General features: G+C 38.6%; 1 protein-coding gene across 2 annotated transcripts in view; it reads right to left on the bottom strand.

Moving 5' to 3' along the window:
- Positions 1 to 15,344, bottom strand: part of ITGB1 (integrin subunit beta 1) — a 42,016-nt gene that overhangs the window by 13,602 nt on the left and 13,070 nt on the right. For both annotated transcript variants that reach the window (XM_087917689.1, XM_026709983.2), the window contains exons 4-6: positions 3,947 to 4,169; positions 1,746 to 1,916; positions 797 to 1,035 (exon numbers count right to left, since the gene is read on the bottom strand). In XM_087917689.1, the coding sequence (XP_087773815.1) occupies positions 797 to 1,035; positions 1,746 to 1,916; positions 3,947 to 4,169 (633 nt within the window). The remainder of the gene's footprint in view (positions 1 to 796; positions 1,036 to 1,745; positions 1,917 to 3,946; positions 4,170 to 15,344) is intronic.

Below are 15,344 nucleotides of genomic sequence, written 5' to 3'. Positions count from 1 at the left end.
ACAGTGCTTTACAGCCCTCTCTAAGCAGTTTATAGTCAGCATTTTGCCCCCAACAATCTGGGTCCTCATTTACCGCCCTTGGAAGGATGGAAGGTTGAGTCAACCTTGAGCCGGTGAGACTCAAACTGCTGAATTGCTGGCAGTCAACAGTCAGCAGTAGTAGCCTGCAATACTGCATTCTAACCACTGCACCACCATGGATCTCATATTTTAATCTTTATGTGTGTGGGGAGTAGAAAAGCTCAGTGATTAAAAAGCCAGAGCTTGTCAGCTGGAAATCTGACAACCCACATTCAAGACCTAAACACTGTGTGAAGGGGCGAGCTCCCATTACTTCACCTAGCAGTTTGAAAGCATGCAAATGCCACTAGATGAAAAGGTACCCCCTTGGCTAGGAAATGAGATGAGCACCGCCCTCAAGAGTTGGACATGACCAGCTAGAGGAAAACCTTACCTTTAATTTATATATGTATTTTTTTCTGATGTTGTATGCAAGCCAAAATCATTTGATTGTGAGATAGGGGGCATATAATTTAATAAATAAATACATAAATACACAAATAACGGATTCTCTGTAATTTTTCTACTTTTTAAAATTATACATTATACCACATCTATGAGTTGCAAGTTGCAGATAAACACAATATAGAATTATTTTTACCCGAACAATGGTATTCAAGAAGTCACCTTCAATTCCTGATTCATTTAACCTGATTGACAATCATTTTTACATAAATCAATTACCACATAATCAAATAATAATAAAAATACAAGAGGGAAAGTCAACACCACTTACACCACAAACAGCAACCTGCATTATTGCATCAAATCCTCCTTCTGGAGAATCCAAATTGCCTGAGATTTGCTGTTCCCCTACAAGTGTATTGAACGAACTCCCATTGCTGGTAAAGTTGAGTACATTCCTGTAGCTAAAGGGACTTGTACAGTTAAGGTCACCTGTGCAGGGATTCCTGAGTTTGGCAGGTGTGGTACTGATATAAGGCATTACTGTTTTTTCAACAAAAGAACCAAAGCCTATAAGAAAGAAGAAACATCGAAGGATCTACTTTTGCTATTTTCAATACAATCAAAAAAGTTCTACATAAAAGTAGGCAAATAGACAATCCATGACTTGCAAAGCTTTCGTTGCTGGCAATCCTAGCAGAAGCATCTTCTAGTCACTGCTCTTCAAAAGACCACAAGAACTAGTACTGGGCAAATTTCTGGTCTAGATGATTTATCTTTAAAAGTAGAAACGATTAGTTGTAAAGAATACCATTTTATCATACTAGAAATCAATAAAATGTATGGTTAAGGAAATCAGTATTACTACATAAAATAAACTTTAATTATTTATTAAAAGATAGGCTATGCTTTCCTTTGTAGGAATTTTCCAGAGATTAATTCAATTGTCAAAACTAAATTGTACATTTATAGGGAATTTACTTCCATTCTAATTAGAATAAAATCACTAGAATAGGCCGTGTTGTAATTTGCCTCTATTTTTCTGCAGTTTAGGGATTCAGCTATGAAAACAATCTCCAGACTCTCTCATCTTTGTAATGCCAAAATTTATTGCTAGCTTGACATTAAAGGAATATTTATGTCATAAGTTGTATGCAATTTCTTCCTGATGCAGAATATCATAGTTCTCAAAAAGAGCTAAATCACTTTTATATTTACAAACTATTTTTGTTATATCAAGATTGAAAAAAGCAAAATTTATGCATAAACAGATTCCATACCAATTCGAAAATCTGAAGTTATATTTTTCATTTTACTCATCAGAGAAGTTCCAAGACTTTTGACATTTTCCAAGTCATCTTTCATAGAGTAGGACAGATCCATGAGGTAATAAAGATCAATTGGATAATCTTCAGCTCTCTTGAATTTTAATGAAAATGTTTGTGGTTCCCCTAATCACAGAAAGCAAGGTTAAGCTAAGATTCCAAATGGCAGAGAACAAGAATACAAGTATCTTTGTCATGAAAGACATCTAACAAAAAAAGCATGGAGGAAAAAATATTACCTAGTTTTTATAGTTTCTGCATAAGTATTACACTCTTGAGTCAATCTGAATGTTTATTTCAGAAAGTCATTCAGACATGAAGTCATAAATAAAAACTATTTATTATGAAACCGGAGATCATAATTTGGATTACCATAGCCTCATTTAGAAATTGCAAGTATCTAAAGCTAAGTATCTAACTTACATTCAACATATCACTGAGAATACTTTTGCATTAAAAGCAACATTAAGAGGTATCAACAGAAGCGGTATCAACATTCAATAAATGTGTGACATATGTACACATTAGAATGTTCGTATGATTGATTATAAACAAGTAGTATCCATTGACCCATTTCTTCATCAGGATTAGCAGTATTGCAAAAATTCTACTGATAGTCCATGATTTCTGATCATCCATTTAACAACCCTTCAAAGTTATGATGGCACTGAAAAAAATGACTTAAAATCAGTCCTCACACTTACAACACTGCAGCATTCCTGCAGTCCTGTGATCAAAATGTGGTACTCAGTAACCAGCATATTTCTAATGATGGCATCCTGAGGTCACATGATTGACATTTTCAACTTTCCCAGGGGACTTCCAAAAAAATCAGTGGAGGAAATCAGATTCACTTAATGACTGTCTAATTCGCTTAGTAACCATGGCAAAAAAGATTGTAAAACTGGGTGTGACTTACTTAATGACCACATTATTTAGTGAAGGAAGCTCTGGTCCCCATTGTGGTTGCAAGTCAAGGATTACCTATATAGAGAACTCTATCTAAAATGTATGCTTTTTAAAACCATTTTTGCCTTTTTTTGCTTATTATAAATAAAATTCTTATTTATCAAAATAAAACAAAACCTTAAAACCACAGGGTGAAGTTCAGTTAACATGAATAAATTATATCAATCATTAATATGTTTAAAATTATAAACATAATTTTAAATCATTAAAAAAATCAAACTAATGAAGTGGAGAGGTCAAATACAATTCCAAGGGAGGTCATTGTATGATTTGGGTAAAAAAAAAAAAGACAATTTAACAAACATAAATTTATTCTGTAAGTAAAATTCCATTTGTGGGAAGGCTATTCATTTGGCTATGATAAGTTTATGGAGATGATATAAAGAATTCTTACTGGTTTGTAAAAATTTGATTGAGCCACGATGGAAAAAGATAGCGGCCTAGAAGAACTATGCTTTACAGATCATAAATTACACTCTGAATTGACTTGTAAGAAGATGCCAAAAACTGCAGGTATTGGAAAAGTTATAACCCACTGTTAGCAACATCTTTTTGGCTTTACATGCCAGACTATCATTAAATTTGCTGCAGTAGAAACAGTGGAAAGCAAATAATTTATACTTCTAATTTTATTACATCACCTCCACTTCCTTCTATTTTTTTGGCATTCTCAAATGATTAACTTATGTATTAATTAGAGGCATGTACACATTTTCCTTTAAACAATTCATTAGCCTAATTGGGGAAAACCCAGTTAAATATTGACCTTTTCAGTCTCAAATTTTGATTTTTGCATTTATTTCAAAATTAATTGTGAAAAACAAATGCTCTAAAAATTATGTTATCCTTTGTTTTATTAAGTTATTTAAATTTTTAAGTTATTTTTTTTAATACACTTTATCCTAGCCAAAGATCTGATCATCAAGAAGCCTTAAGTATAAGTACAAATTATAAATAAATGAGTATTTGAAGACATGAGATAATGTTTGACTACTGTTTAAAAACTAAGGGAATAAAGCTATGATATAAATTTTGAAACAACAACAAAAATTATATTTTCACAATAGAGAATTCATTTAATGACCACAAATTGAGATACTGATCAGCATTAACCTAAGTTCATTAGGTATATCCTCCATCTGTCCAGCTCTCCTCACTTTGAAAATAATGTTTACAAGTGTTTTTACCTTTCCGCAACTTTAACATCACTTGCTGTGGTTGAATCTGGGTAATATCTTCCGGTCTAAGACTTTCCGCAGTCCCTTTGATGCGATTTGTGACTTCTTTGTTTTTTAGCAATATATGTGTGCCTCTGGGGTTTTCAATTTCTTCTGGAGGGCAGCCTTTATTTTTTAAGGCCTCCAAGTCATCACATCGTGCTGCCGTAGATTCTCCTTCTTGCAAAAAGGTCTAAGAATTATAAACAAGATTAATACAAATTATACAGGGTGTACTTGATTTCAAGAACCCTACATGCTACAACATTCTTCACTATTAAAAGTTGAATGTGAATCAAGCTTTTGAAATACATATGGTTACTTTGAATCAATGCTAATTTAGTCAGATCTGTCTTAGCACTACATCATACATTTTTTGTTTAATATTCTGTTTAATACTTTTGAAGGCACTTGCTTGAAAAATAGTATATAATGAAGTAACAAAATTGCAGTATGTAATTGAAAAAAGGCACAATAAATTAATGATGCCTATAAAGTTAAGGCTTCAGGCCAAGAAGCCACACGATAAAAGCCACACTGGGCTTTGAAGCTATGACAAGTGGAGCCCAAAGAATGATTTCATGTTCCTAAAGGAAGGACACATGGAGGAGAAACATTACAGTGTAAGCCAGCTGGGCCTGTGCCAGGAATATACTTCCCTCTAGCAGTAAGAGAAAGCAGCAAGAACCCACACAGAACCCACAGTTAATAGTGATCAGATGTTGATAGCTCGTGGGCAATTTTTGGGTCCACTTATTCAAGATGGTGGCCATGACTCTGAATTATACAAGAGTAAATGTATGCAATTGTAAACAATGGAAATGTCGTTTTGCAGCATTCCACCGTGTGGAACTATAATTTCTTCTAAAGAAAATGGGGAAAAACTTGGACATGTTTGATGTAGTACCCTGCCTCTACAAAGATGAAAGAGTGCTACTTTTTCCTATAAAAGGAAAAAAAATGAAATTCACAACTCCTAAAATCCTGCAGTCAACTCAGATTATTAAATTTGATTTCACTACAAGTCAAAAAAAAAAAATCTTATTCAGCTGCTCTCAATTCTGGCTTGATAGCATGTTTTCTGGAGTCTCACACATAGAGATGCCTCTCATTCCTACATAAAGTAATTTTATAAAAGCAGAACAGAACAGCCTATCATATTTGATTTCAGAGAACTAATCAATAATTTATTTCTGGTTATATTCACTATGGAGCCCTAGGAGGTGGTATACAACCCGTTTCATCCATCCTGTCTATATAAACTGTTTATTGTTTTAAAAAAATCAATAATAAAAAATACTAACTAAACTCAAAAATAAAAATAAAGGTGACAATAGAAAGTGCAAGAAAAAAAGAAAATAAAAGGAGAAAGAAGAAAAGAAAGAAAATTATTTAAGGATGTGACTTCTGACTTGAATCATTAAAAATACAAACACGGTAATTCTTCATTCCCTGAAACATTACGTACAAGTATCTTTTTCCCCATCCCTTTTCTATACACAAATCCCTAAATCATTAATAGTTCAGTGCTAGTATCAGTAAAAGTCCGTAAGTCTTCCCAGAATTTTATGGAAATCAGTCTTGGTTGAACCTTATCAATTTTGTATTTCTTCCTTTTTCTTCTAATAATTTTGATCTTCATTCAGAAAATGTTGTAAGATTTTATCTTTCTTTGGTTTATCTCCCCATCTCAAGGCTTCTTCAAAACTTTGGCAAACCTCTTATAAATCCATTCTGCAGGTCTTGCCTTCGTCTAGCTTCTTGGCTTGTCAATTGCATTTCCATCTTATCTGTCATCTCTGTTTTATAATAATATTCTGCATGATGTGATGTTTGTTTCAGCTCTTTGTCCTATAGATTTTTCAAGGTCCTCTCTTTCAGCTCTATTGTTCTTCTATAACATCTTTTGGACATACTTTATCCATAGAGGTAGACAATTATCTCCTTAGTAGAGCATGATGTAAATAATCACTTTAATACCAAACTTCCAAAACAAGGCCTAAGGTAAAGATAAAGGTTCCCCTAGCACAGTGGTTCCCAAACCTTTTCAGTCCACTGCCCCCTTGGTGCTACAAACTCATCCTCGGTGCCCCCCACCCAGGGGTGGGATTCAAATTTCTGTGGCTGTGGCCTAATTTGTGTGGTTTGCTGGTCACATGACTGGGTGGGCATGGCTTGCTGGTCATGTGACTGGGTAGGCGTGGCCAGGTGACTGGCAAACCAAATACAAGTGGTCCTCACTTAATGACTGGTTGTTTAGCAAGTGTTCTAATTTATGACTGGCCTCCCCAGAGGTACTTGACCAGTTTTTGGAGTTTTGACAGCTTTAGATCAGGGGTCTAAATCCCACCCCTGCCTGTGTGTGTGAGAGAGAGAGGGGGAGAGAGAGGGGTTGGATCAGATCTCTCTCTCTCTCTCTCTCTTTCCCACCAACTCCAGAAAGCCACCGTCAGTCCAAATTCATATTAGTAGTCTCTGGGATTTAAAATTATGAGTTTGGTGGTCCCTGAGGTCCAAAAGTTTGGCGCCCCCGATCCAAAGGGATGAGTCTGAGAGAAGGAAAGAGAGAGAGAAAATAAAGAGAAAAGGGAAAGAAAGAAAAAGGGACAAAGAAAGAGGGGGAGATGGAAGGAAGGGACAGAAAGAAAAAGAAATAAAGAAGGAGGGAGGGAGGGAGGAGAAAGATAATGAGATATCTATTATAGTCCAATCACCTGCTCTAGCAGGGTTAGAAGGGAGTGTGTGTGTGTGTGTGTGTGTGTGTGTGTGTGTGTGTGTTTTCCTTGTAATTTACCAGTACCTTTTGGTTTTGACTTCTTCAGAATTGGCACTGTAATACATAGGGGAAAATTAATTTTTAGGGTGGAGATCTGGTCCAATGGATCCTGATTAAAGCCTCAACAAAATGTGAGAGCTTCCTGATAGTCTTGACCATGTTTCGTCCACAAAACCTTTAATAGAAGCCAAAGATGTTTTAGTATGCTGGCAAAGATGTTTCAATGTGGAAAAGGGCTTCAGTCTAAACTAGGCCTCATTCAATCTGATGCAACAGGTCTCTCTCCTCTCTCTCTCTCTCTCTCTCCCATCTTCTCAGACTGGCTTTGCTCTACTTTCCCGATGTGCCTGCGGGGCCGATGCTTCGAACATGGATGGATGGATGGATGGATGGAGGGAGGGAGGGAGGGAGGGAGAGGGGGAGAGAGAGAGAGAGAGAGAGAGAGAGAGAGGAGAGAGGCAGGCAGGCAAACAGACAGACCTTTTGGATGGATGGATGGATGGACAGACAGACAGAATGCGACAGCGGTGGCACTTTGGGAAAGCTGTGGCAGCGGCTTTTCCTAACGTGCCGCCGCATTTGAGGCACCAGTTCTGGAGCATTACTACAGTCAATGGGTGAACCTGCAGTGCCGGTGCCTCGAACATCCCTCTGCTGCCTCTTAGTGTCCCCAAGGGGGCTGTCAGAGGGGGCTAAGAGGTGGCAGGGAGGCATTCAAGGTGCCGGCCTGCCCTGCAGTTTCACCCATTGACTAGCACTGCTCCAGAGCCGGCGCCTCCAATGTGGAAGTGGTGGTACGTTACATGCCGCCATGGCCGCGTTCAACACGCTGCCCCCCTGCCGCCTCTTAGCACCCTTTGGTTGGCCCCCTTGGGGATGCTAAGAGGTGGCAGGGGACATTCGAGGCCTGCAGGTTCACCCATTGACTAGCACCGCCCTGGAGCTGGCACCTCAATGGGTGAACCTGCAGGGGCTGGCTGGCGCCTCGAATGCCCACCTGCCACCTCTTAGCACCCCTCTGCCAGCCCCCTTGGGGACACCAAGAGGAGGCAGGGGGGCGGTGCATTGAACGCTGCCGTGGTGGCACACAACATGCCACCGCTTCCACATTGGATGTGTCGGCTCTGGAGCTACAGTCAATGAGTGAACCTGCAGGGCTGGTGTCTCGAATGCCCCCCTAAGACATCCCACCGCCCCAGGGGCAGTACCACCCACTTTGGGAACCACTGTCCTAGCATATATGTGCTAATTGTTCCTGACTCTAGGGGGCAGGGCTCATCTCCGTTTCAAAGCTGAAGAGCCAGCGCCATCCGAAGACATCTCCGTGGTCATGAGGTCGGCATGACTAAATGCCAAAGGTGCACGGAATGCTGCTACCTTCCTACCAAAGGTGGTCCCTATTTTTCCACTTGCATTTTTTATGTGCTTTCAAACTGCTAGGTTGGCAGAAGCTGGGACAAGTAACGGAAGCTCGCTCCCATTACGTGGCGCTAGGGATTCGAACCGCTGAATTGCTGACCTTTCAATCGACTAGTTCAGCCACTGAGCCACCATGTCAAAGTTATACTAGTTGTATTAGGCATACAAGGCCTAATCAAAGTTAACAACTGTAGGTCTCTTGTCAGACACTACAAAAGAAAAGAAAATCCCATTCATAGCATCTAACTAGTTCTTGCATTAAAAGTACCATTAGAATAATTCATAAATAGTGAGGGTTTTTTGTTAAAAAATGTCATTTTGACAATCCGGCATAATGGGTATAAATTCTTGCAATTGCCAAAAATGTATAGTCAGGGAGGCAGGAAACTTTGCAGGTTATATCTATGAAACAGACCAGCTCATACAAGTTGATCTTTTAAATTTATTTAAAAATAGAGAAAGGTTTCTATACCTCAGGTTTACATTTGAGATTTAGAAATACAAAGCTGGACTACAAGGCATATGTTTGATTGGTAATCGTTTCAGGCTTCACATGACAAATTGTTCCCTGAACGAGAAGCAAAAAACCTGAAATAAAGTCTAAGATTTACAGTAGATAAAACTTTTCTCAGTCTGGGAAATCTAGACCTACAAGTGAGGAATCAAAATTTAGGAAATTTCATCATTCAAATTATATTTCAAATGAGTGTATAAGCTGTGGTTATTTTTCTCCAACTGAATTATCTGCATTTAAAGTCACTGCCCTTCTAATGTGACAAGGAGACTATAATTAAATTCAGACAGCGTGACTCCAGAGAAGCATGGTTTTTAAATAATTATGAGGCAGCACTATAATATAGGGGACACAGAGAAGGCCTAGACGGTTGCCAAATGAAAGGACAAAGCTAAAGGAGAATGTTTAAACGATTTATTCTTCCCCCTATCAACTCAACTCCTAAAAATAGAATTTGTCCTAATTACCAATTGTAATTAATGGGTGATTAAAAAAAGGTTAGGACCATTTTTGCTTTTGAAAAGGTCTCTGCTACTTTGCATAAATTCAAGAAAACTGAGTAGCTCCAAAATGATCTTTGATCAAACTGATCCAAACTGTATCACTTAACAGATGCCGGATGGATCATTTATGCAAGCTAAATAGTTTTACTCTCCGAGGTCTCTCACACAAAAAAACCCCAAGCAGAATCAATTCCCTGCCACCTGAATGCTCAAAGTATAAAGCAAGGAACTTCTCTGCCTTCAAATGGATGGAGGGGGGATCTGTTGAATCTTGTCAGAATAAGAGGGAACAGACAGATCTATCTTCAAATTCCTAGACTTGCAAGTGACGAATGAAAGGAAGGGGGTGGGGAAATGGATCATAAAGATCTGATTTTTTTTTTCTCTTTCCATGTGATCAGTGTGATTTTTCTTCCTTTAAGGGTAGATCATAGACGCAAAATGTTAAGGTGCAGGATAAGACTCTTGGCACTAGCAGTAGCATTTAGACTTATATACTGCTTCATATCTCTCTAAGAAGTTTATAGAGTCAGCATATTGCCCCCGACAATCTGAGTCCCCATTTTATTGACCTTGGAAGGCTGGAAGGCTGAGTAAATCTCAAGTCAGGATCGAACTGCTGGCAGTCAGCGGAATTAGCCTGCAATACTGCATTCTAACCACTGTGCTACCACGACTCTTAATTACAGTAGCACTATGATTTTACACTCCCTGGCATTGTGAAAGCTGATTTTTTTTCTCATCCTTCCTGTTAAGTATTCTGGAAAGTTAGGGCTGTTTATCTATGTAATGGGGAAGAAGCATCTATAACTGCCATCACTTCTAAGCATATGGCAGCCCAGGGCAATCCTGAATTTTACTCTTGTGTTCCACAAGAAGGCAATATTAAGGATAGAATGATAACATACCAGAAAGCGGACAGGACAAACATAGCCAAAGTACTCAAATCTCATTGTTTAAAACACCAAACAGTTCCCATTACTTGGCAAATCCAAGCATTCTGTTGGTGTTCTCTGCCCTCATTTCCTTTTTAGTTTATTACAGGCTTTTCCTAACAGCTGATCACAAAACCACAAAAGACCAACTCAACTCTCCAGTAGAAATCTAAATTTAATCTAAGCAAAAGCACAATTGAAAGATCATTGTGAAACCTATTCCTGAACACATTTAATAAAGAAAATATTTCATAAGAATTTCCAACCCTTCATAAGTTAATTTTTGGTTCATTTGTCGGATATAATTCATTTTATTACTGGCCTTGATATGAAATGAAAATCTATAACCAGGAAAGTCAAGATCAATCTTATGACGCCTCCTTAGACTAGAGTCAAGCATCTCATTGCAACACAACTAAGTCTGCCATCAGACTGGAAGAACAGTTTATGTGATGTTTAATAATAATGATTTGTTGATAAGCCAATAAGTGTGAAGCTTATTCTTGCAAAAATTAGCCATTTTCCTCTTAGCAATAACAGCAAATGATCAAAATCAGAACAAGTTTGTCCCATAAAATAACTGATGATGACCTAGTACAGGGGTATCAAACTCGATTTCATTGAGGGCCGCATCAGGGTTGTATTTTACCTTGGAGGGCCAAGGTCAGTGTGACAGCATTCTGCCAGCCAAAATGGGGCACAGGGCTTAATTACAAAATGTGGCCTTTGCTTTGTGACATCCAGATTCAGTGAGCAAGGGGTGTGAACTGCACAGAAAATATACAATTTTTTGGTTATGAAGAAATATCCCCAAAGTCAGATGTAGATTAATGTAGACTGACTTTTAGCTACACACTTCAAAATTTGAAGCTCCAGGCAAACATTTTAGGATAAGTAACAACCACACAGTTTGCATGTTGGAAGTTCCTAAAGGAATGCTGGGAAACTGTATTTTAAAGAACATTTGAGGGAGTGGTCCAGAAAAGCCCTTCTCTGCCTGAGGCTGTAAAGAGCCGGTACCAATCAAAACATTTTTTGTGAAGCAACTGATCAACACTGACATGGTAAACCATTATTATATGAAAATAAGAGCGGACTCCATTCCCTTCTAGTGCTGATGATGTTACCTAGTTTGGTAATGAAACATCTGCAAGAAAACCATCAAGTTCAGAGAGCACCAAGGACCCCACAGTTCAAATATTTTCTTCTATCGATAGACCCTTTTTGGTTAGAAGGATTCAGAGCCTGTCTTATATGAGATGGCTCCATGAATTTCATTCTAAATTTTGATATGATTTCTGTAAATAAGGAATGCAGAATTATAATGGCTGAGTCTTCGATCCTTCATACATTAAAAATATAAAGCTAAGGGATAAATAAATAAAAAACAGATTTGAAAAAAGAAAATGCTCAGGAAAGAAAAAGAGTGCAAGTGTAAGAAAGAAAGGAAAAGAAGGAAAACTGAAAAAGAATGACTTCCAACTTTTTTTGGTACAGATATAAGTAAAAATATATCAAACTCTTATTCTAAGATTAACATTTGTTTACATTATTTCCACAATCCCATATCTAACAATAAAGCCCCAGATCAACTTTTAATTTCAGTTTCTCACAAAAAGTCCAGTAATGGTCATATCACTTTAACCACTATTTGTTAAGGAAACCACAACTGATTTATTTAATTGCACCAAACTCTAAATAAAACAGGAACAGAAAATCCTAAACTCTAGCCTAGACCCATGCTTCTCAACTTTGGCAACTTTAAGCTGCATGGACTTCAATTCCCAGAATTCCTCAGGCAGCATGAAGTCCTCCCATCTTAAAAACTTGCCAAGACTGAGAAACGCTGATCTACAGATAGTGATTTTTCCATTCCTCTTTTCTTGTTCTTACTTATGAGCAATCATAATGCAAAATCCTCACTCCCACCCTAGCCCAGAGCAATCATCATGCAAAATCCTCACCTCTCACAATTCCTTCATTAACCTGCTTTCCATGTTCTCCTGCATGCAGAGCAACAAAAGAAGACCATGAGACTATCATTAAAAAGAAAATGCAACCAGAACTTCCAACTTCTTGAGGAAAAAAAATCTTGCAAAGTTAGAAGGTCTGATTTAACTTTTTTTTTTTTTAAACTGAAAGTCCCATGGTCTTCTTTTGTTTTCCTGCATGCTGGAGAATGGGGCTGGAAAGCAGGTTAGTGAGGGAATTGTGGCTGCTGCAGAATTTTGCATGAGGCTGTCCAGGCCAAAAACAGGCTGCAGGCCTGCGTCCCATTTTGGCTGACAGAGTGCTGCAGGAGGCTGTCTAGGCCAAAAACCCAGCACAGGGCTCTATTTTTGCTCGCTGGGCCAGTCCTTTGCTCTTTCCAGGCCGGCCCTGCAAACCAGATCTAAGCACCCCGCAGGCCTTGAGTTTGACCCCCTGATATAAGGTATGGCAGCTTGTATGTGTCAAGCAACTATGATAAAATGATTATCATTTTTCATGACAGAAGCACTGATATGGGGAGAGTCAGTTGGAGTTTAAGGGCAATTTAAACCAACCTTCAACCTAACAAGGTAAACTAACCAAGCCAATTCTTCAAAATCAGAAATAATAGTATATTGACAGAAGGAAGGTCAGAAAAGATAGGCAGTACTAAGTCAACAGGAAGTAATATTCTGTTCAATAGAAACAGGAAGCTGTCAATTGTCCTTTCAAAAAAAACACGATTGTTTGGTAGAAAGATCAAAGGAGTGAGCACATTTTTCTTAAGAGTGCCAATAGGATCTTAAAAATAGGATAAAGGGTAGGCCTACCAGATACTTAGCAGTAAGAGTTGGACCTGATACCAGAACATCCTGCTCCTTCTATGTGAATAATCATTAAGAACCATGGCTGAAACTGATATATTGAATTCAGATTTGATTTAATCCATTCTTTCTTTTATCCTGCTTGTGAGATCCAAATTTGAAGGATAAAATGTAATTTGGTACACAGACGGAATTCATGTAGCACTTGTTGGGAATACCTTAAACCAAGTGTCTCCTTTTCCAGCATTATTCAGCTACCCAAGAAAAGATTCAGCTGCTTTAAGGTGCTCCTGATAGGTTTATGAATGGGTCCCATTTTGACCTTTGAAACTGGATCTCTGCAAGCTCTAATTTTATCTCATCATTTTTATGAGATATAGAGCAGTTTTATTAATTAAATTTGATATGCTGCCCATCTTGCTATTAAAAGACTGACTTTAAATTTAGATGCCATTGCTTGCCATCGCCACCACCATATTATTCTTATCACAGTAAGAGATAATTTACTTTCAAAGCACACAATTAGTCTAATATAACGTGGATATATGAAGCCACTGGGAAAAATGAAATGCATATGTTAGCCATTGTAACTTTCCACAAACCCAGCAAATATTTTGATAGTTATTTTTTGCTTGTTTTTGAGTGGCGTGGTGGCATAGTGGTAAAGATACTCTCATCCTCTTGGAGGGTTGAGAGTTCAATCCTAAACAGTGGTAGATGTTTCTCTCTTAGCACACAAAGAAAAAATATCTACTGAGAACTGCATATAGGCATCAGGAAGGGCATCTGACCAGTAAAGACCCAGCTCCACCCAGTAACTCTGATTCTACCCTGAATTAAGGAACTATAGGATTGTAAAAAGAAAAAAAAATGCTTGTTTTTCTGTGACTTGTTTTCTATTAAATTCTTGGTATTTAATGTGCTTTGCACATTTCTAGCTCACTCTATGGCCAGATTAGGACAATTCCACAAATGTGTTCTGATTTTTGAGCAGAACGTTGACATTCTTATCTAATTCCTAGGCTTCAAAATGCTGTATTATCTTCAGAGAGCCACAGCCAAGGATATGCTGCCAATAAGGGACACTCCAGTTAGAGAGGACTAGGAGAAGGGACATAAGCAGGTGAAACCGAGCTTAATAGCAGTAACTATGAAAGATTTTGGGAGTCTTAGAGGACAACCAATTAATTATGAGCCAATAATGTGCAGCAGGAGCCAAAAAGGTCAATAGAATCCTAAATTGTATTAACAGAGGTATACAATCAAGATCAAGTGAGGTACTAATACCACTCTATAAAGTCTTAGTAAGACCTAGAATAGTGCACCCAGTTTTAGTCACCACATTATAAAAAAGATGTTGAGACTCTAGAAAAGGTACAGAAAAGAGCAACCAGGATGATTAGGGGACTGGAGACTAAGGCATATGAAGAATGGTTATAGGGATTGGGCAGGGCTAGTCTAGTGAAGAGAAGAACCAGAGGAGACATGATAAAAGTCTTCTAATATTTGAGGGGCTGCCACAGAGAGGAGGGGTCAAGCTATTTTCCAAGGTACCCAAAGGCCAGTCAGGGAATAATGGATGGAAACTGATCAAGGAGAGATTCAACCGAGAAACAAAGAGAAATTTTTAGACAGTGAAAACAATCAACTAATGGAAGAGAAGTTGCCTTCAGAAGTTGTGGGACCTTCATCACTGGAAGTTTGTCAACAGACTGGATTGCCATTTGTCAGAAATAGTATAGGATCTCCTGTTTGGGAAGGGGTTTTGACTAGAAGAGGGGTCATCAACCTTTTGTACCTCAGTGACCACCAAACTCATAATTGTAAGTCCTGTGTACCACTAATATTAATTTTGACTGATGGTGGCTTGTTGACATTGGTGGGAAACCTGGTCCCATATTCCAGAGCTGCAGTAGTCACAGGACTGGCCCTCTGGTAATCCTGGAGCAGCTGCTCTTCCACCTGGGTGCCCAGCCTGCCATGGACTGGAGGAGATGCTCCAGGATGACCAAAGGGCCAGTCTTGTGGCTACTGCAGCTCTGGAATATGGGACTGACTTTCCCACCAACATCAGCAAGTCACCTTAGGGTGGTTGGTTCCACCGCCGTTAGTCTTATCTTCTAGTTCTATCTTGCATGGCTCTACTCAAAGTAAGGTTTGCACTTGGTCAAAGGGTGGGGGCCAGAGGGTGGATGGGCTATGTGGGCAGCGCAGCCTTGTGTTCCCGTGCAGCCTGCATTAATTGCTTTGGGGGGGAGTGCTTTGGGGGGACATTTCTCTGCGGACCATCAAAATTTCTCACAGACCATCAGTGGTCCCCGGCCCACTGGTGGGTGACCACTGGACTAGAAGACATACAAGGTCCTTTCAACTCTTTTAACCTGTTAATCTGTTAAAAATTTTACTTGTTGGCACAGAAAAGCAAA

Source organism: Pseudonaja textilis, chromosome Z (genome assembly GCF_049901715.1).
Source record: "Pseudonaja textilis isolate UNSWEBS1 chromosome Z, rPseTex1.2, whole genome shotgun sequence".
Classification (NCBI taxonomy): domain Eukaryota; kingdom Metazoa; phylum Chordata; class Lepidosauria; order Squamata; family Elapidae; genus Pseudonaja; species Pseudonaja textilis.
Note: the sequence above shows the minus strand (reverse complement) of the source record. Positions and strands in the feature narration are given on the sequence as shown.